The 24,115-nt window shown below is 31.0% G+C and overlaps 1 protein-coding gene across 1 annotated transcript in view; it reads right to left on the bottom strand.

Moving 5' to 3' along the window:
• Nucleotides 1–24,115, bottom strand: part of LOC148281668 (hemicentin-2-like) — a gene marked incomplete at its 5' end in the record, with an annotated part of 150,352 nt that overhangs the window by 65,841 nt on the left and 60,396 nt on the right. Inside the window, 2 exons of the mRNA XM_088226337.1 lie at nt 9,740–9,988; nt 22,803–22,913. Coding sequence (XP_088082463.1) covers nt 9,740–9,988; nt 22,803–22,913 — 360 coding nt within the window. The remainder of the gene's footprint in view (nt 1–9,739; nt 9,989–22,802; nt 22,914–24,115) is intronic.

Here is a 24,115-nt window from a genome sequence, read left to right on the forward strand (position 1 = left end):
ATTGTGTAATTGTATGTTTCCACATATACCCAGTTTAATATTCTTCTTCTCCTCTTTTTCACATCGCCTCCTAAGTGGAGCATGTGGACACTACCAGTTGCCTCCAGGAGACCCTATCGCCAGCCAGCACTTTTGCCTCCTCCCACGTTAATCTAGTGTTAGTTCTACCGAATAAAGTCAAAAGTTCCTCATGGACAGGACTGCGTGAGCCCGCAGGTTTAAAGAAGAGGCAAGGTTTAGGTTCTCCCGAGGCATGCGTAGCACGTTTCCAAGCCAGGTCCACCGCTGCATCTTCAAGACGCTCGTAATACGAGGCTTCTGCGTCCGTTCTCGGACTTCAATGTGAGTTATAAAATCGAACCACAGTATGCCTAATATTGTCCTCAAGCGCTTACTCTCAAAACTCAGAAGTTAGATGTTCTGAGCTTTTGTAAGGTGCCAAGATTCGCACCCACATAAGAGTATTGGCATTTTACAAGAGTGTAATAATCGTTCTTTTCATTTTGACCGAGTATAGACTAGAGTTCCAGACAACACGCATTATGTTAAAAGTTTCTCCAGTAATTCCTAGGCGGGTTGCGAGCTCTTTGTTCATGCCACCATCCTCAGTTATGTGAACTTCCAAGTATTTAAAGGTGTCTACTTTCTTGATCCTCTGTCCATTATAATAGACAGGCTGACCAGGGTCAGGATAAGATTTGTTGCAAATAATCTGAGTCTTTTTGGTATTAATATTAAAACCCAGGCGAGTACAGTTTTCATGCAGTTTGTTAAAATTTTCCTGAAAATCACCAACAGACTTTTCAAGAAAATCTACACGTCTGCATACTTCAAGTCGCACAACTTTAGGGGGAAGTTCACTTCTATGCCTTGATCCGGTGATATTGATTTGCATAAGATAATATTTAGCTTAATACTATCTTATGCATACTAGCAATTTTATTGTTTTTATTCATTGCTTTTTGCCAAAATTTGCTATCTTTTATCACGAGATTTGAGAAAACGTAATCTTAAGTCAATTACGCGCTCGCGTGTTCTCATATTTACTATTTATTTAATATTTTACTACGATCGAGGAAATTAAGATATCGATTAAACATAATTACGACAAAGTTTGCATGTATTCATAAACTCAGGACGTAAAACATAACCCACTTGATTTATTGAAAATGTAATGACATGTTAGTTATTACAATGAAAAGAGAGTGACCCTGTTTCTTTTCAGAAACAAATTCCATTATAATGTAGGTACAATGATTAGGATTGAAAAAATAAAAGCTAGGTCAAAAGCTAGCAATACAAAATTTGTATAAGTTATGACTTCAATATGAGCGACCTTCAAGTTAAAAAGTAAATCAGAAATTTGATACATTACATGTATTAGAAAAAACTGGAAAATAATGGAAGATTAATTATTGCTAGGTTTTTATTGGAATTCGGAACCGAGTAATATTTAATTTGTTTGTTTTCTCTGTGTATTTGCCAAGTTGATATACTGTTATTCGAAATTGATAAATAAATTTCAAATCATTTGTAATCTTGTATAAGAGTCAAGAAATTTAGACAACAGACGAATGTACAAGCTCCTTTTAAATTGTTTCCGCACACCATTTCGCTTTATACAAGCTGGATGCTAGAAATTTATTAAAAGAAGAGATGACGTCATAGAAGTATTCCTGAATAATCAGCTTGACAAATGAATGCTAAATTGGTCTGACCAATTCATGCGTTTACTAATGATTACATCTTAAATTACAAATAATTATTTGCGATTACTTATTTTCATTCATTCGCGTATTGTCGCGCTACGGTCAAAGTTGTAATTTAAGTATAAGTATAAATTAAATATAAGTATAAATAAATTGCAGAATCATCTGCAGACGATTACTAGTACTTAATTTAACTCGGAAGAGTCTTAAATACATAAAATAAAGTAATATGCTAATTAAAAATACTTAACTTCAATATCAATACATAGATGGCGCTCCAACACGCTAGTGAATGGTTTCTCATTTAATAAGATATATACAAAAATCAAAATATTACCTGTGTCGATATTCGCTAATAAGCGGAATGGGGAATGTTGTAAAACGTAAAGTGGCCCAATGACAGGTCATAAGCCCTGTAAACGCTCGAATATCCATAATCCTGAATTTGAAAAAAATCTTCCTCATCTCTGTAGGGATATTAATAAAAAAATTGTAATTTAAGCTTTAAGTGGTTTTTTTTCAGTTGTTCAGAAAAAAAATGATTACTTTGAAAAGTATGAACTAAAGTTTTTTCTCATATTTTATTTTGAAGCATGAAAAAAAGAAAAAAAAAAGTGCTATCTACAGAAACTAATGTTCAATTTAATATATTATCGTTTTTTCCCACAAAACCACGCTTCAGGTTTATTTTTTGAATTTTTCAGACACTACGTACACAATTTTCAGGCAAGATATTTTTATAATATGAATGAGTTTATCGAATCAAGATAAGTTTGTGGCAGTGTATAACAATGTTATTTTAAGAATTTTCTGTAATGACTAAGAAAAAATATGCATGTAACAAAAACGAAAACATTAAAACATGAAAAAAAACTATAATCTTCTCTAATATACATTAAATTGACGTAAAATTATTTTTATTTTTATCTGATTTTTTGTATATAATTGTAAATAATCTTTTTTATGTTCCTGATTCGGTCAAATGTATCTATTTCAATGTGCTTAAGGCATGAGGCATCATATTTATTTTAATAAATTAATATATCTAAGTCAAATTTGCACATTAACTCTCTGTTCCCGAGAATTCGCTCTCTCGGGAACGAATACACGTATGACCAAAAAATAGATGTATTTGCTATATCTTTATTTAACTTCAAAAGCCAATTATTATTTTTTTAAATTGACTTATAATTGAGTTTTTGGTATTTCCATTTGTTTTTTTATATTCATGTTTTCTTAATTTTAATTTGCATTTCTATATTTGTACATTGTTTATAACCTCTGTACATGTAAAAGCCTTTTGCGCGTTAATAAATAAATAAATAAATATGAGAGTACAACAGGGCGCTTAGGAAAAATAATTTTAATAACTTCATTTTCTTTGAAACAAAGGAATAAGTATTAGGGCGGCTTTGTGACAAACAAAGCCCTTAAAAATTTAGATTTGCCGCGCAGTAATATCAACTAAAAGGGGAAAAATATGAAATTTTTCTTAAATTATGCAATTCGTATTTAGACGGCTTAAATTTGAACAGGCGCGTTTTGGCGGCGGAATTGCGCAATTTGTTGTGTAACAAACTAAGTATTATCTTATGTAAAAAGAGACACGTTAAAATCTTGGTTAGTTTGATATAAAAGCTAGCTAATACTTCATATAAACAACTGGCAAACCGTCGCGCCGTTCCTTCGTCTTTGATCGAAAGGATCACTCTGTCTTTGCACACGGACCTCGCTTCGTCCTACATTCATACGTCTTATCTTCACACTTCACTTCCAATCTTGTTGTACTAGATACCTACACCCTGCTCGTCGCTCATCTGAATAACCGAAATACTTTTGTACTACTAACTCTGTCCGATAAACAAAGTGAATTTTAATTAAGAAAGTGTTCTCTCTACTTAACGACTTCCACTAGTTCCGAGTTCCAGAAATAAAAAGACAATACAACGAGTTTATTTTATAAAAACTAATAAGGCATATTTATTATGTTTGGAGATAATTAATGCTACATTTTTTTATTAAACAAAAATGAAATAAAATGGAAACACTGAAATTACACATTGAAAAATTATAATAATAAAAATATTTTTCGGTTTCGGTAAACAGGTTTCGTCGTAACCGACATCGTCAGATGATGTCGGCCACGACGAAACACGGTCACTGGTAAAAAAAAATATTTAAAAAAATTATAAATAAAAGTGGAATAAAACCATAAAGCATTTTTATTATTATAATTAAAATGCAGTTCCACCAAGAAATGTCAGTAGAAAAACTCCATACATTAAAAAACTTTGCATTTTTCGAGGGATTAGATCAGATGGTTGAACTTTTTTTAATGTGCATATTTTACTGGAAATTTGTATAGTTTAAGGTGACTTAATAACCTGATTACACCTTTGCTTAGCCAAATTTAATTTACCCTCGTTAAAAGCACCAGATCCGTCCATTTGGGTAAACATTTTCTACAAAATCAAAAAAGGTTTCCATACAAAATACATTAAAATGTCTCGCCTAGCAGTCTCATGGAAGAAAATCCTACGAAAATAATATTTTTCTAAGCATCAGAAGCAGATTATTTTTCTTTGGTATTTTCTTTACTTTAATTTGTCTGAAAGAAAATCAAATTTGAGAATAATTTATTTCTCTAATTTTTATTATTTTTATTTTGTAAGGTAATTCAACAAAGATACATAGTTGAAAACATATATTTGTAGATATTAGTCAATACATATACAGGATGGCCAGACACTAGACGTAAACCAGAATTGTGGTGATAGACGACTTAAATGTTAATAAAGAAGGGGCAAAATTAGAGCGATGACAGGGTATTAAAAGAGTTCTCTCGTTACTAGAACGAAGAGATGGTTAGTTATTTATTTTATTTAGATCCGCTTTAGTTACCCACCTAAAATTTAAGTGGAAACACATGTAATTAATATTTTTATTTTCCTATGACAATAAAGTATCTAACATTTGAGTGCTTTATTACCCAAAAAGAATGAGACCTATCGAATACCGTAAGTATTTTTAGTTCATTATTTTATGTATAAAAATACTGTTCCTTAACGCGCGTCAGGAATTGCTTTTTTGAATAATTATTTTAAGATCCTGAATTTTTTAGAAGAGGTTGGTATCCAATTTATAGTTTGATATTTTATAGAGAAATTTTATGTCAAAAACAACGCGGTGTTTTGTCAGAAAATCGAAATTAAAAAAAGTTAGAAGTTGCTCGTGATTTGAATGTGCGTAAGACATGTGGGTCTTACATGAAAGGTACTTAAGAACATTTTTTGAATGGACTCTATCAAAATTGTATGGTTTTGATGTTGCGGACTCCATAGGCATACTTAAGGTTACTGCAAACCAAACTCATATATACGGTGGTTCAGAGCCAGACCGCAAACTTCTGAAGAACATTCCTCATGGTAAACTTTTAAAAAATCCTAATAATAAAAATAAAAAAATATTTTTTTATGTTTTTTTTTGTAATTTGAAAATAAAGCATATTTTTTATTTTTTGGACAAGCATCACTCTCTTAAACCCCTACTCTACTACTACAAAAAATAATGAGATAAAAAATCAAAACCAAACGTATTTGACCAACGAAGCGATACACATCGGACGCGGACAAGTGAACAGGCTGGGTAAGAGAGGTGAGGTGAGGCTTCCGGAAGGGATGTTAGTCCGAGAAATTGTTTTTTTTTATTTTTTATTAAAAAAATCTTGAAAAACGAGTTTTTTGAAAAATATTTATTAGGATTCTTTAAAAAGTTTACCGCGAGGAATGTTCCTCTGAAGTTTCGCATTATGGCACTGACACACAGTGTATATACATTTTGCATACAAGAGTTTCCAGTTTTTCAATGGATTTGGTTGCTCTCGTAAGGGATTTCAGTGGTATTTTACAATATTATCAATGTATTTTTTTATTATTTGACTGCATGATAATCATCATTATATTGTTGTCTGCACCGGAAGGTGCATATAGTACTGAATTGAAATCCAAAAAACAGCCTACCTCGATCGTCTATCACATGTTTAGTTTAGTTTAGTATATTCTTTACATAGAATTCATTGAATCATTTATAAACGTCAATAAATTATTACTATACAATACAATTCAACAATCAGTAAATAAAACTTAACAAACAAAACAATTTTAATCGATAACATAATTAAAACAAAATAACTAAAATCAATTAACGCGAATCTAATGCCAAGCTGTCTTGTCTCGCGAATATTCTTTGACTCTATAGTAGCTCTTTCTAAACAGCTTGTGCTTGACAAAATCTTTAAAAAAAATATTGGAAAAGCCTGAATTTCAATTTACCTTGTTGTCGAATCGTATGCAGTTTGAGGCAAAATAATGATTATTTTTTTGCAGTCTAGAAGTGGGCACAACTAGCATACCTTTATTTCTCGTGTTGAATCTATGGAAATCTCTATTCCTCTTAAAATCATCAATATTTTTATATACATAGATGTTTTCATAAATATATTGACATGAAGGCAAGGTTATTACATCGGTGATAGGTAATTAAGAAGTCACACGAGAGGTAGTATTTTACATGGCCAAATTGTGCAGGCAATTGGTGAAATAAACCAAAGTAGGGAACAAAATACCAAACACTCTTCCAGTGGAACGGAAGAACTGTTGACTACTGTCAGGCCAGCTTCTCCTAAAGAGTTTTAACTGGTTTCCTCTCCACATGAGCAAATGCTGAGAAGTTCCTGATTGGCCCACTCTAGAATATCCTTCCTGATCCCAAAAACTTAGTTAAAATTTAAAGTAATTTAACTGCAGAAAAATCATTAAAAAATATATAAACCTTGTGTATTATAAGCAAAGTAAAAAAGAATGCAAAACCCATATCTATAAAAAAATAGCCAAAGTTATGAATTTTACGTTTCAGGTACCAGTCTAGAGAAAGCTTGCCCACCACATACCGCATTGGAGGACATAAGTCTCCTTGCCGGTGCCCACATACACGGAAAATTTGCTCGTTGCTAAACGAGAAAAGCTGCCCGAAAGAGCTCTCTGTAATCTGGTAGCCTTGGCATCTTTGTGCTGAAAGAAAGTAATCCAGAAGTACATAATATGTACTTCATTGGATTGAGAAAAGAGGGAAGTGACCAGTCTAGAGACAGTGAAATTAAGCAGGGGAAAATCACCTTTGAAATAAATATTTTAGGTCTTCCGTGACAGGAATCGAGCCTGAGATATCATGAGTTGTAAACAAACACACCCACCGCTCTGTAAACTTAACTCGATTTCTTTTGTCTGAGTCCAGGCGGTTAAAGCATACGGTTTTGAGTGTAAAATAAACCCATAATTCTGAAACGGTTTTTTCAACTCACTGGCTGATCTCAGGTAAACATGCTGAAAAGATAATCGAGTGAAAATAAGTCCACCACGTGTTGTAGAAGTAGGAGTGTTCATCAACTTGAAGTAGTTATATTAATTATTGTTTAGGCATTTACTTTGTGGAATAACATTTGAAATATAAAACACTACAAAACGGCAATACCAATACAAGTACCAGTATCGGATATTCAAAATATTACCCATCATTGGGTGTAAATATAAACTCTCTAAATCTAAAGTTTATACTTAAACCTGATGACGTGTAATTCTGAACACTCGGAACTTATAACGATTTTTTTTCTTTAAAAAAATAAAAATATAAGGAAAAACAACAGCATTATAAAATGTATAAAATATTATTAGAAACAAATTACAACAGGGAGGGAGAATACCTTAAAGAAGGGAATATGAAGTCTAGGCATTTACAGGGTTTATGACCTGTCATTGGCTGGTTTAAGTGGCCACTTTACACACTGTGTAACATTCACCATTTTGCCTTTGTTTATAACATCCAAATTTATTTAATTCTTACATCTATTGATTTTAATAAAATTAAAGAGATGAAACCTTTATTGTTGTAAAGAGTTTTATCTGACTGAATTATTTCACATACGAGGCAACGCTTGAAAACAATTTTAAATGTTTAAACTTCTTCTTGGACCAGTTGGTTTTATGGTTCAAATTCAGTCATCTACAAACATTTGGACAAACTCAAATATTGCATTATAAGAAAGCTTAAAAAATTTACAAAATAATTATGCATGTAAGTGTATGTGTGACGGTCCGTGGGTGTGGCAGTGAGATTTGGATTTGGTAGGTGGGTTTGAATGTGTAAAAGTGCGTGTGATTGATATTAGTGAATAGGTAAAAAATATAATGTAAAAGCAAAATTAAAAAGAAACATAAAAGAAAATGTTTGTTGTAGAACTCCCATTTTAAATTTAGAATATATTGTGTTAAAAAATAAATTGTAATTCCGAACTAAAGGAATCGTGAAAGAATCATAAGCATAGTTAGTATGAAGAGCTTGTTGATGGAATAAATCATATTAATTTATAGTTAATGGTAATCTCGTGTGTGGCGTAAAAATACAATGCGTAATGTATTAATGTTTATTATTGTTTATTTATTTTAACACTTTATATACAAATACAGTTAATGTACATATAAGGGCAGGCATATTGCCTTAAGGCAATTTCTCCTTACCTACCCAAACCGTTTAGTTTGAGAAAATTACAAGTACATGGACATATTGAATCTTACAATTTTAGACAAAAATTAAAAACACAGATTAGGAAAATAAAAATACATCAAAAAAATTAACACTATACTATAAACAGAGAAGAGGGGATAGGAAGGAAAGAAGAAGAATAAAGGAACAACTAAAATATTTAGATAGTGACATTTCAATCTTGACTTAAATGTAAATAAAGAAGTGGCGTTTCTAACATTAGTGGGTAGATTATTCCACAATCGAGCAGCTACTACTGTGAAAGAGGAGGCAAGAAAATGTTTTATTTCAGGTATTTTTTAAATCGTGGGATTCCGAGATGGATTTCAGATTATCTTAGACTTCAATTAGTCTACCGGTGCAGTGCTTTATGCACCATGATAAGAGAATGACAATGACTTATATTTTCCACCTATTCTGTTTTTATTGTACGTTTGAAATAAAGATATTCAAAGGTAAAATGGCGTTGTATAGTAACGTGTGGTGTTTTTATTAAGTATTCCAAATGGAATAAATATGCCTGCCTGTCACTTGAATGTAAAACACGTGATAGCCGAGAGTGGATATTTCAATCAGCTCAATTTTGACAATCAGCTGTCGGAACTTTTAATCCACAAATAAATTTAATGGAAATTTTAGCGCTCATTTTAATTGAGGATATTTCGTGCTAACCGAAATAGTAATAAATTAAACAATTTTTTAATAAACGTACCTTTGTCGTCATAAATCGAATAAGTTGGCAAATAATTATATATATTTATTAAGAAAATAACGCAGAAAACAAATGTACCTATTCAGAATACGTGGTATGAAACAATGAGCATTGACAGCTTTTTAAGCGTTGACGTTTTTTGTTGACGTTACATTATGAGTACTGTATGAGTACGTTATATTATGAGTACTAATCTAACATCAAACAAGTGAACTGCTCAACTAATCTTTCGTCAAGCGAGCTGTGCCTGTTTCGTTTTAGACCGCCAGCTCCATACAAGCTGAGCCAGCGTCTCATGGCCGCCAGCTTCACCAGGATTACAATGGGAAGTTAAGGACGTCGCACTTTCACCATGACGGTATAGTTGAAGATAAACTCTCCCGAGCGATCGTGAAGATACACAACCGACTTTATTTTCAAGCTTTGAAGTAGGTACATCGGTATGTACCGTTGGCTCTGATACCCCCGGTACACATATTTACGCATTAAAAGCGAGAAAAATTTTGGTTCCACTAAACAATTTTTGCTTTAATTAAAATTTATTTTAATTTTTATTAATTCTGAAGTGGGCATTTTTTTTCTTAAAATCCTGTTTAAAATACGAAAGAGCATCAAAGTAAATTTTAAATAAGATAGTATTTTCATCTTCTTATATTTTTCTGGAATAAAATTTTTGCTTATTTTTAATAAATGTAGTATATTTTTGAAGAAGTAGACTTACATTCCATATCGATGACCACTGTGGCTGTGACAGTTGGCAGCAGATGCGAGTTGTTAGCTCTGCAGGAGAACTTCCGGAGCACGTCCGCCCTCCGCAGGGCCGGGAGGCGAACTGGTAATCCGATCGGCCGGAGCGGCGACATTGCCCTGTGACGTGGTAGATGCTCTTCAGCAATATCCTGGCCAGAAAACCCGTGAAGAGGGACTGGCTCATCGTCGCGAAACCAACGCGTCGTTGGTATAGGATTTCCTGAAAATTCATAAGATTAGAAAAAAACGTTTATTTATTTATTTTAATTTTATTTATTCATTTTTTTACCATTATAAACAAATATTAATGATAAAAATAATGTGACTTCACTGGGGTTACCCGTGCCGTATAACTTAACAATATACTTTTTAAAAGATACATATTTTTACATTTGAGAATAAACAAAGAAGACTTTAATATACAGAGATAAATAACACAATGTTCTGACAGTTTTTTACACAACGTATTTAAGTTTATATTTAATTTGTGTACATCTTTATTATTTATATTATAAAACGCAAATAAACTAACAAAAATATAACATAGACTGTATATTTGTGCAGCAGTTGATTCAATATTGGTTTGGGCGAATGAGACTATCCATTTTACTTCTACCCATCTCCACTATCTTTTTTTTTTATGGCCTTTTTGAACATTTTCTCATTTCTAATTATTTTAAAAAACAGTAAAATAATAATACAAGACAATGTTATAATTTAATACAATAGTTTTGTGTCATAATTTTAAATGAAATCGTGGCTTATATTTTATTTATTTACATACATAAGTTTATTGTACATTATTTGAGATATACGTCCCAACTACATGGGACTAAAAGTCCTGTGTTGAGATGGGACTAGTAATTAGTTGACACAGACACATGAGTAAATCACCACAAATATAGGATCAGAAACATAAAAAATAATTTAAATAAATATAATTAATATTGAAAATTAAACTGGCGTAAGTAGTGAATTACACCACAGAACACCCAGGTTTCAGAAAAATCACATTTAATTTTTATGTTCACCCAGGGATTCGAACCCGAAATCTTATGTGCGTGAGTCGAGCGTCTTAACCACTACTAAAAGATTCTATAATAGAAATATTTTTTTGTAATTAAATTCAATACAAGTAAATTTTCAAAGTTTTTGCTATTAATAAGACGTAAGCCAATTAATACAATTTGCCAAAATCACAGTAAAATGGGCAATAAAAATAGTAGAGTTAAATTCAATTAAATTTGCAGTTTATTGAATGAAAATTTTCTAAAGTAATTCGTTTATTGACAAAAAAACTTCAATAGCAAAATCAATAGGAAAACACTCGGTCTTAAAAACGGTTTTGGGGAAAAAAAAAAACGTATCTCTTACTTTACGAGGCCAAGAGCTTTGTGTTGTAATGGGATACAACATAATGGAAAGTGGAAGCATGCATATGGAGGGAGTGTTTTAACTGCAACAATTTATCGTCTCTGGAATGGTACCTAAGAGGTGTACGAGTATATGGTCATGAAGAAAAAACTCAAAACAAAATAAATATGTACCCATGTTATTTATATTTAGATTTACTTAGAATGATGGTGTAGTGATTTATGAAATATGTTAGTAGAACCTTAAAGTATTTACTGCGTTACATGTTCACCCATTATATTTGTGAAAAACTTTTACCGGATGTGTGTACTATTTTTTTATATTTTTATAAAACAACTGCTGTTTTTCCTGAACAATTAAAAAAAAAAAAAATCTTACTTTATCTATTATATACACACTTAGGTTATATATATGTATGTATTTTTAGTTTTTTTTTACTAGTTATATGTCTTTGAATGTACCAAAATGCTGAATTTTGTTTCTTACCTTATTTATTTTATCTATGTACCATAGTAAAAGCTCCGGGTGTTTATGTGAATTAAATAAATAAATATAATAAACAACACCTGTATCTAATTTTTTTTAAATTGTGGACTGGCTGCTTTCTGCATAACTAAATTCAGCTGAACTTGAATTAAATATTAGATGTAGCAAGAGTCTTTTTAAGGGAGTGGCTACTCGATCAAGAGTTTCTTATGTAAATTGATACATTTAATTTGTTTTAATGAAATATGTATTTTTTTAAATTAAGTCGTACTGTTTTTCAATTGACTGTTATTGTGTTAAGATATTTATTTTAAGGTAAGATTAATTTAAATAGGTAAATTTCCACCAACAAGCCGCAAAAAGTGGCTAGGTGGAATTTTTATATTTACACGTAATATTTCTTGTTTTGTATCATTATATTACGTCTGTATTAATAAATATGTAAATCTGTAGGATTCTACCAGAAACGAATGACCACTGTCCTCTGACTTACTATTAATTGCCTCAAGGACATTGAGGGGAGACCCTTAAGCCCACCATCCACCCACAGCTGTTATAGAGTCCCGAGGGACTCTTTGTCAGTTGCGCATAGAGGAAAGTTATTATAAATATTCCTAAGGAATACAAATTCTATGCAGATTAAGGAGGGGGGAGGAGGACGTATGGACAGAGGCCAACACGTCGTCCCCCCCCCTCAGGATCCCCTCAATGCTTCTGTTTTTTTTTATTCAAAAAAATATGTTAACAAACAATTTACATAAATAAACGTACCCAAATATACAAAAACATTTTCTTAAAACTATAGTAACATAACAAACATAACTTTGAACGACTTTGGATAAAGAAGGACTCCCTGGGTGGTCAGAGGCAGAGGATCCGAATACCACCCCCGTGAGGGGAGGACAAAACAAAAGAACGTGTGCGTTCCGCTCGGAAGGAAGCACAAACCCAACTGAATGAGCATCCTACAGGAACAGTTGCCTGTCCTAACATATTTTACCCAACTAGGCGTCCGCGCATCTGAGGAGCTCCCAACGCAATACCCAAGTCTGGACAAACTGACGGAAAAGTGCAAAATTCGTACTGTTGGCCATCAGATCCACATTCCACGCTGGTCGCATGACCCCTGTCAGACCATTCAGCATCTCATCTCTGGCGTCATCTAATAGCACACAGTGCCACAGGATGTGTTCGGCCTCAAGGACAGTGCAGACACTTAATCATACATTTCCTGTGTGTAAACAATTGATTATCAAAACATCCAAATGAGTAATGACACAATGCCGACACGCGCGGATATTAAATTGCCAAGAGCAAGGGTAGTAAATAGTACCCGACCTCAAGGTCCCACTAGGAACTAAAATGAACACTGGACAATTTCTATATATAAGCAGTAGCATTCTTAGTTACTTAGTCGGACATTTATACTGTCAGTTACAATATTAAGTTCAGTGCTCAGTTACTCAAGTAAATCGTTTACGCAGTTACATTGTTTATACAACAAGTAATAAACATCTATCGAAACACAACTTTGTTTTCATCTGTCAACCTCCAACTGAGTAGGAGTTCCCGTGTATTTGCATTCATCAAATATACAGGGTGACTGGAGTTGAACCCGCCATAGCAAATACGCATATAGAAGAGGTCATTTGCTAATTATTGAACCTGTCATTCCTTAGCTAAAGTTTGATAGTTTGGGATATATGTTAATTTTTATACTTTATTGAGATTTTCCCAAAATTTGACCTTCAAGTATTCAAAACATTTTTTTATTTTATTATTTCAGTATATTTTTATTATTGTTTGGTAGTCAAAATAAAAAGGTGACGAGCTAGAGAACTAACTCGGAGTAGAATAAATTATCGAAACAACGTGTTTTTTTTTTATTTTCATTCAATTCAATTTGATAGTAATGTTTTTTTTTTGTATTTTTTTTTAAAGCGTAACACTTTATTTTTTAACGCTGGTTTGAGGGAAGTTCTGACGTATTTTAATCACAAATGTTTATGACTACTAACAAACAATAAAAAATACTAAAATAATGAAAACACTTAAAGTTCTGAATGCTTGAAGGTCAAATTTTGAAAATATCTCAATAAAGTATAAACATTGATATATCTCCTAAACTATAAAACTTTAGACACGAAAAGTAAGATCCAATAATTAGCAAACGACCTCTTCTATATGAAAATTTGCTATGGCGGGTTCAGTTTCAGTCACCTGTATATTTATATTTGTAATGATAAAATATAATCATAACAAGAAATGAAACATTTAAGGCTATATTAAAATATAATGAAAAAATATAAATCCATCAGTCGTATTTGGGTAAAGTTATTTCGCATCTAATGAGTATTAAAAGAAAGAGCCGGAAAAACACCGAAAGAAGTCTGTTTATTTTTCTTTTTTGCGGAGAAAATTCTTTGATACCTCATGGATAATCCCAAGCAAGGTTTTATTAATCATTAAACCTTTCTCTGATCTCAGCACGAAATGTCTGATCCCTTTTCGTGAAGGTAATAGATTGTTTTTCTTAAAACGTTCCGAAAGATCGCTGCTTTTCGAGAAAAATCATAAAAACTTTTATAACACGTTTTTATCCATAAAATTCTGCTGATAAAAGATAATATTACCCACCTACAAAGGTTAGTATCTATCAGAGTTATGATAAGGAAGAATTATTTTTAAGCTTTGTGACTTATGTGTACCTTCAATAAAAATTCTGGATTTTAAGAAATCAGAAGCTATCAATAATTTAAAAAAAACAATTGTCATAAATCGTCATTAGAGTAAAAAATAATTCAAGAAGGCAAGATGTACAAACAATAGGGAAATATCCCACACTACGATTACCGATAAAAATATATTAAATGAATTAAGAATAATTAATCGTATTTTCAAAATCAATATCGATATTGTGGAGAAATGTTTTCATAAATAAAATTAAAAAAGAACGTAAAAAAAAATACGTCGCTTAGTTGTAACGTCAAGATTTGTAATATTGTTCTACACAAAATACAATGGCCAGGAACAAATAAACATGAATCGTGACGTATTAGGGGCGGGGCCAATGGAATCACCGTTTTTGCAGGAATTCAAAATTACGAATTGAAAAGTATTTTATATGCTACTAATAATTAAAAAAAAAAAAATCTGAACTGGATAATTTTTCATACACCTTTACTTTAAAAGTTTAAAACAAACCCTATTGGAATAAACTGATTGTCCTTTGAAACAAAAATAAAATTTTAAAAATACTTTTATTTTATGATATTTATTTATTAAGGCTCAAAGGGCTTTTACACAAATATACGCAGGTAATAAATAATTTTCAAATATACAAAAGCAATTTAAAATGAAATGAAAATATGCATAAAAAAACAACGAAAATATTGGAAATATATATTAAAAAAATAGAATAAAATTTTAGGCCTGTACCGTATTCTTTTTTAATTTTTTAATAGTGTTTATTATGTTTCATTGTGTATAGGCGAATGAAGAATACAGTTCAGTGTGTAAAATGTAACAAGAACTCTGGATGAGTGTTTTCGACTCTATGGCTACTCAGGTAAAAATCCTGAAACAGAAAATCGAGTGGAGACAAGTCCATTTCGTAGTATAGGTACATCTTTACCTACCATTCTTGAAGTCCTGGGTTCGATTCCTGGTAGAGTGAATGAAAAATATTAGAAATAAAACTTTGTTATCAGTGTTACACAATTTTATTCTTTTACATGAACACAACTATAGTTTCGGGAGAGCACTCCTCCCATCGACGGGTGATATAAAACTTTTTATCACCCGTTTTATATCACCCGTTGATGGGAGGAGTGCTCTCCCGAAATTATAGTCGTGTTCTTGTAAAATAATCAAATTGGGTAACACTGATAACAAAGTTTTATTTTCATAATAATTTATAATGAAGTGTTACGAAGTGAATGCCGATTCAATTAAAAATAAAAAGAATAATATTGGTTTTGTATGTTGTTAAAAATGCAATATTCCATTGATCCTGGACGACTGGCACCTGAAGTGTGGTTCTCATCACCTTATCTTCACGTAAAGATGATTAAAAGACGATTAATTTGGTTTATCAAGGCAGTGCCGAAAGAGAATTTATGATGATGTATATTATATAAATGTAGATCAAAAAAATTTAACCATTACGGTATCGAATCGTTACAAATTCTTAAGTAGCATTAAAAAAAATTTTAAAAAAATTATCATAATTATACATTTTAACAGTTTTCCAAAATCCACCAAGCCATTTTCTGTAGCTTGTTGGTATTGTTTCTATTTATTATCAATTTTGCTAATATTTTATTCCGATGAATTATAAAATAAACCATATTTGATAATACGGTCAAATTGAATTATAAGTTTACTCTTCATAAAAATAACTAAACGAAAGTTAATGATATGCATTTATCAATTGAAGACCTCGTTCATAATAAAATTAAATGTCCAAAATTTTCCAAAACGATATTATTGGATTTTATTTTTCTCTGTCTATCCGTCCACACTATCGTTTATTCCAAATATTTCTGAAAAATTGTAAGTACCCCAAATTCACTATTAGGAAAACAGCAGTTGTTTACATCAATTTGTTGACAAACAGCGATTGCCCACATAAATTTGTCTGAATAAACCAGAAATATCCTTTAATTAGCATTTCTATTATTATGTAGGGCCGCTATCACTCATTGTTTGAAAGTTCAAAGGTGTTGTGGATATTCTTTCATAAAGGTTTTTAGTAGCGTTTACTAAATATTTATACGATTCTAAATATATAAGTGTTCCAACTACTAAAAAAGTTATTGAAAATCCGCTATTTTTATTTCAACTATTCTAAATTTTGTTTAGTTTGCACGAAATACAACAAAGGTTAAAATATTGTCTAAAATTAGCAAATGTCAGACCAGCATTTTATGTAATACTTAAGTATACATACAACATTTATAAAATTTTCAATTTCTACACAGTGTACTTAAATTATATCTATGATGTTATTTCATTAAAAGACATAAAAGCAATTGTAAAACCGTGGTATTGAACAATGGATTTCAGTATGTCCAAATGTGCAAACATTGATAAAAAAAGAAATATAAATATTGGACAATAGTTTTCCGGCGTTTCCTAGTCGGTGAATTGGTTCCGCCGGATGAATTTCAACCACATGATAAAGGTTTCAGCTCTTTTACTTCACAAAAGTCAACAGATGGAAGAGTTGAGGAAATGTGGATGATCAAACATGGGTAGAATGATGAATGTTACAAAGTGGCCACTTAAATCAGTTAATAACAGGTCATACGCCCTTTGAATGCCTAGACTTCCATATTGCCTTCTCAAAATTTTTTTTTTTCATCTTTTTTAAAAAAAAGGAATAACCCGCTTAGTTTAAATAGAGGCATGTCAGCAAGTGAGATGGAGTGGATATGGAAGGAGGTAATGAAAAATACAACACAACATCTAGACCAATTGAGAAAAAATGTTTCTCGGATTTTTCTTTGCAACTGCTAAGAATCGAACCCGCGACGCCAGTTTTAGGTTTTTTGGCATTTCGAGAATTTTTTAAACAAGGTCTTCAATCGAAAACTGTATGGGAAAGAGTCAAGAAAGGACTCTTATTTCCATTACGAAAATACAAGGAATATAAAATAAAAGCCGACATTGGCGACGTGCTAAGTACGCGAACAGATGTTGACGTCATAAGTTTCGTTTCATAAATGAACCCAAGTAGCAACACGAAATCGATTACGGCGATATTAGATTTATCAATTCTCCCCAAATCATAATATTAATATCGCGTTACAAGGTCGAGATCTATGTAATATAAATTTAAAATAAATTACGGCCGCTAATGTTTCTTTTTATCCGATTGAATTTGTAATGTTTTGTGGCTGAATGCCTCCACCAATGGAGGGAGATTCGAAGGGGATGTGAAAGGATGAAGGGAAAGGGAACATTATTAACCGAAAATGTGGGAAGAACAGAGTATAAAAGGATCATCGTTAGTAAACAAAAACGGTTAAGATAAAAACATCACAGGCGCTAACTGCTTCCATTGTTTTAGCCTAAAGAGAAAAGATGTACAAAAATACCTTCGAAGTTCGGCTTCTGAAAATTGATTCGCGTAAACAACACAAAGCAAACAGTGTTCATTTCTTCTTTAGAAGCTACATATAAACGATGGCGGATTGTGGTGATGTGACCGGAGCAGAGGCGTGTAGTGACTCGGACAAGAGAGTTAAAGTGTGGATAAAAAATGGTTGTGTAACGCAAACATTTCCTAATAAAGCTGTGCCGTTACCTAGCGGCCATAATATCCAGTGATGCGGTGGGCGTAATAAGACGCCTAGAGATGTCAACTTAAAAAAAGAGTTGCCGTTGTCTAGTGGCCGTGATCATCTTATTTTATTGACTCATCAACTAATTTGGATCATAAATTTAGTTTTTCCATTGACATTTCTCGCTGGAACTGCATTTGAATTATAATAATAAAGAAACGTAGTTAGTTTAATTGATATCTAAACAGGTGTGGCGCGCGCATGCAGATTTTGGCTAGAATATTTGTGGAAATTTGGAATGTGCTAATTTTTCAGAATTCGATCATTTTTACCAATTTGCGTATTATCTTTTTCTTATCAGCCAGTTTCTCTCCACTGCTGGATAAAGGCCTCTTCCAATTTTTCCCACGTGTTTCTGTCCTTGGCACTCTGTTTTCATCTATTGCCCACGAGTTCGACGACATCGTCAGTCCATCTCCTCTGTGGTCTCCCTGCTTTCCTGCTAGTATCGTAGAGTCTCCAGTTTAGTATTCTGGGGGTCCACTTATCAACGTCTGGTCTCGCCACATAACCCGCCTACTGCCATTTTTGTCTACTTACTCTTTCTGCGATATCAATCACCTTTGTACGGCGTCTTATCTCCTCATTTCTTATTCGGTCTCTCAAGGAGAAGCCCAACATTTGTCTTTCCATCGACCGCTGAGTGCATTTAATTTTGTGAACACTTCTAGCAGTGAGTGACACGGTTTCAAGACCGTATGTTACCACCAGCAGAACACAAGAGTTGTAGACTTTGGCCTTCAGATTATTTGGGATCTCTTTATTTCTGAAAACGCGTTTCAGCTTTTCAAACGAAGCTCAGCTTAACCCGATTCGTCTAGGCTGTTCTGCAGTTTGATTAAATTTTCCCAATTTGATTTTGTGCCCAAGGTAAATGTACTCGCCAATAGTTTTATTTCAAGTACATATGGTGCTAGGTATTGGGCTTAAAATCTTGGTTTTGTCTTTATTCATTTCCAGACCGATCTTCCTAGAGACTACGAATAATTCTTTTTATTTGTGTATTAAACGACACAGTATTCATTGGGTAAAATTTTATAGCATTTTGTGACTCGTGTAATACTAGTATCAATCCTTTAATATCAACCCTTTGCCAAATTGTGGAGTGAAATATTCAGAGTTATCAACATCGCGCTGTTTGTCTAGAGTAAATATATGTCATTTATATTTCGGAAAATTCTAAACGGCGCTGAAGTGGAGTGAAAGAAAATATTTAAACATCGACTTAATATAATGCGCTTGGAAACGCTGGCTATATATCACGTTATCTCCACTGTATCAACAATATGTATATGTGGGCACTTCCGGCCGGATTAGGCTGAATCCACACTAATTAGGGGCGAATTGAATAAATACGTGGTTTACCCTGGTAATTTATTAAATGAGGGAATAAATTTGATAATACTATAAGGAAAAATTGGATTCTAAAAATATTCTCTTGAGCTGTGACGTATTTCATTAGTTATAATAATTCATATTTCGTTTGTTTAATACATGTATAAATATGTACGTGTTATGGATATATATTTACATTTTTCATACATGTACGTGAGTATTATTATTGTTTTGTCTTGTTTTCTTTGTATATTTGTTGTATATTTTGTATATATTGTGGCCGGGTGGATGAAGAATACAGTTTTGTGTATAAAATAGAACCGAAACTCGACTCGATGGCTGCTCTCAGGTAAAAGTTTCGAATAAAGAAATCGAGTGGAGATAAACTCGCCAAGTTTTTAAAACAAGTTTTTCAACTTTCTAAAACAAGACAAGGACAATCAAGACTAATGAACCAGGGACTGAAATTATACAATAAACTACCAGACAAAACTAAACAAAAGACTCAGACAAACTTTTCAAAAGATGTAAAAAATATTATTTTGAACAACAGAGTATAAATGAAAAATGTATATATTATTTTATGTAAAATGAATGTAATAATCCGTAAGGGTTTATAAATAAATTTTCAAATAAATTTTTTTAAATTTTTTTTTAAAATTTTTAAAAAAATATTTACACAACAGTCTTACTATTAAAATCCTGCTGAATTGTAAGCATACAACTCGTTATATTGCTTCGATTTTTTATACTTAAACTCAAACTTAGTTGTGTAGCGAATTACTGTAGTCTTTTACACTTACTTTTTACTTTACTTTACTTTACTTTTACACTCTAGATTTACACTCTCGCCTGATTTCATCATTCGTAACCCTACCGTAACACTGTTTTCCCACACATTCGTATAAGAGATCGCATTTCAACCGCGTTCACTCATCTATAACTATTTTTTCCGTTTTCGGTAGTAGCGTCTTCCCTCATATGCAATTTAAGATAAAAATGTTTTTCACATCTTAGTATTATAAATCTTTTCTATAATTAAAATTATATGTTTTCTCATAAAAGGTAAAAGTAAAAATAAAAAATACAAAAAAAACGGCTAAGCATTATCCGCAGTACAAAAAGTTAGTGTATATGTGATTACTCTCAAATATGATAATAATACACGTTTCTCGTATAATGATGGTTAAGTAGTACCAAAAATATGTTATTATCATAGTAATAAAACTCTCAATTATGAAATAACCAAAAAAGCGTTTTTAATTTATTGATAAAAGAACTTAAATTTAACATGTCATGTAACAAGAGCAAAATAAGAGAGTGGTTACTCGATCAAAAATGTATTTATAAATAGTTATGAATCTAGTTTATGTGTGTGCATTTTTATTTTTCATGTTTTTTTGTGTTATTTTTTTATTATTTGTATGCATATAAATGATCGTTCCGGCTGTTAATTATGCTTAAAAATTCATGTTTTCATATAAATATATTTTTATATAATTTTCCACCAGCAATCCACAAAAAGTGGCTTGTTGGGATGTTAGTAGTTTAAAATTGAAATTTTATAAATGTAAAATGAATCTTCGTCGTCGGCCTCGTGGTGTAGTGATCAGCGCGGACGGGTACGATTCTCGACATGATTTATTAATTATTTTATTTTATAAATTTATTGCAAAAAATAAGTATACATATTTAAAAACAGGTAATCTTTATAAAACTAGTGAATAGAAAATGAAAACAAAGTGTTCCCTGTTTAGGATAGTCTCCACCTAAAATGGCTCAACCTGTTCTAAAATGGAGATTTTTTATCTTTTAAAGCATAAGTAGTTCTATATTAATATAACAATAACTAAAAAGAAAACTTAAACTACTTAATTATAAATGCCTGGCTAATCAAATGTAAGAAATTGAAAATCTTAATTTTAAGAGGTACTTTTAATTTTCTTGTTATTTTTTTTTTTCTGAAGATGAATTGAAATTTTCGATTTACTTTGTTTTATTTTTTATCTAGTTTTGATTACATTTATGAGCACACACTATTTATATATGTGTTTAATTTTTTCATATACTTAAAATATATTCAAGTAAATTGCTATTCTTAAATTTAAATTGTTTTATTTTACCCTATTTTGTTACTTTAATTTTTTTTTTTTTTTTTTTAAACTATTTTTATCTGTTAATTATTTTATGTTCATTATTTTGTACGTATACAGTATTATGTCTGTACTCTTTTAATTTGATTATTAATTAAAACAAATGTCTGAGCACCCGATGAAAAACTATTATTTAATAGTTTATCGGGACAAAATATATTTTAATACTTTGTTTTTTTTTTTATAATGTATTAATATTGTAATAATGTAGATATTTTATTAAATAAAGACTATAAAAAAAACAAATATAAAGTTTATATATGTGCCAAGAATATATTTTACTTAGACATAAATAATATAGTATAATATATAAAAAAAACAGATATAAAGTAATAAAATACATAAAAATATAAATAATATGTGTACCAATTATATAAAGTACCATGTTTATTAATATACATATTTATAGTTTTCGAAAAAAGCTCTCCATAAACTTTTTAAATGTGCAGTTATTTTTATTTCAAAATTTGCTTTACATTTTGAGTTTTTGATATTTAGCAATAAATCATTAAATATTTTTCGAATGAAACGAAATATTCGTTTAAAGAAGAAATCGTGTGCAGAAATAACCACATTGTAAAACGAGGTTAGCACAGAGACATACATATTTTGTAGGCCCAAAAATTTCTAATTATTTTTTTACTGATAGTATTTCATGAATCCCAAACATTTAAAATTTTGCTTCTTTTAAAAAACACTCACTATCCTGGATTCAAACTAAAGATATTAACTATTTTTTCCGTGGTATATTTTGTTGCTCTTTAATAATAAGGAATATTTTTATGATTTTTCATATTATTTGTTTCCTTTTTTATTACTATTAAATAAAAGAAGTACCTTATAATATCTTACGTAATATTTTCTTTTCTTTTTCTTATATTTGACAAAAATATTATACTTGTCTGTTTATTAAAGGAGCATACAATTCATAAATATTTCTTGTATACCCACGAACAGGCCATGCCTTTGTGGGATTTATTGTTTACTATTTTTACTGTTAATATGTTTTTCATTGCTATGTAATTATCCTTTTTTTAATACTCTGTTTTTCCCCTTATGTGTATAGTAAAAAAAACAAAAAAAATATAATAAAAAAAATAAAATAAAAAGGGTGTTTTTTTACTAGAACAGTTTACACTAGAACATTTAATTTTCCCTGGACTGGTACCTGAAGCGTAAGACTGATCATCTTACCTTCACGTAACAAAAAATGATCATGATACGCTGCAATTGGTGTTTCAATGCAGTGCCCTACGCGCAATTAAGCGCGAATAGGGAAGAATAGTGATGATAATAAATCGTGATAAAAAATGTTTTATAAAAAAAAAATTAGACTTACCTCCTGTTACGACACAGAAGAAAACGGGCGTATCTCCTTCCCGAAATGGTCCCGCCTTCCCGAATATCTCTCTTCCTTCCTGGTCGAAGATTCTCGGAGTAGCGGGAGCCTCTGCATCAAACCAAAAACATTTACTTAAGCATAAAATACACATTTTCTCAAAATAAATCATCGCTAAGCTCGAAAGCAAACAATTATTGATGTTTAGGAACGCGACACGATGGGGATTACGCTAAATAATTATTACTTTCGGGCGTCTGCGAACTGAATTTCTTTGGGCTTACAAGAAAACCGAGGTGAATTGTTATTAAAAAAAACTAATTGTTCCTCATCAAACAAAAATTATTATTGTGGTGGAAATTAATTCAACTTATTCATAATAAGCGATCATGAAAATAAATAAAACATCGGATATTTGTTATTTCGCAACAATTATTCACCAATTAAGTTACTTAGCCCAATTTTGAAATTCAAATTTGAATTTAAAGAGAATTTAATTGAACGTAGTTATGTAGAAAGCAGCCATAGAAAAGTAAAACTGAGATAATAACACGTTTGTGGGAAGAGTGAATAATCAAATCTACACAACAGTTGGAATGTTTTTGACTTTGACAAATGATAAACAATGACTACATTAGTTTTTTAAAAAAATACAAACAATAATTTCATTACGTATTTACCAATTTTAATGATTTTTAAACTACCGTAAGATTTTTCTAGTGATGTAGGTATTTTCTGCAAATTGAAAAATGCCGTTTTTAATTTTAGACGGTGATTATTACAGTTTTTTGTATGAAAACGGCCTAGTTGTTTTTAGCAGAACATAAAATTGACCTTACTGCTCTCGATAACACCAATATCTATTTTTTCAAAATTGTAGATTGGCTGCTCTCTGCATAGTTACGTTTAATTGTCAATAAATTAATCATAAGTATTTTTTCATTTACGGTTATATTTATTAGATAATGCACAAACCATGAAATAATTTTGTTCTAATTTATAAATAAACAATACAATGTTTTTTCAAACAATTTATATGAATTAATGTAGGTTGATACTGAAACTAAACGTTCTTGGGGATTTATTTAAAGTAATAATTTTAGTTACCCAATGTGGGCCCTGTAAATTCCAAAATTTCCGCATTCCTCAAAAATAAGAAAATAAACGGATAAATTTGTTTTTGAAATATTTAGCGACAGCATCAACATTCAAACTGTTTTAAAAACATGTACCGGAGAATCGACTTATTTTACATTCGTTAATTTATCTCAAATTTTAGTTATTTAATTATTAAGTCAACTATATTTATTTAC

Source organism: Micrasema longulum, unplaced genomic scaffold (assembly GCF_059751315.1).
Source record: "Micrasema longulum isolate JH-2025_06_02 unplaced genomic scaffold, ASM5975131v1 h1tg000423l, whole genome shotgun sequence".
In the NCBI taxonomy this organism is placed as follows: domain Eukaryota; kingdom Metazoa; phylum Arthropoda; class Insecta; order Trichoptera; family Brachycentridae; genus Micrasema; species Micrasema longulum.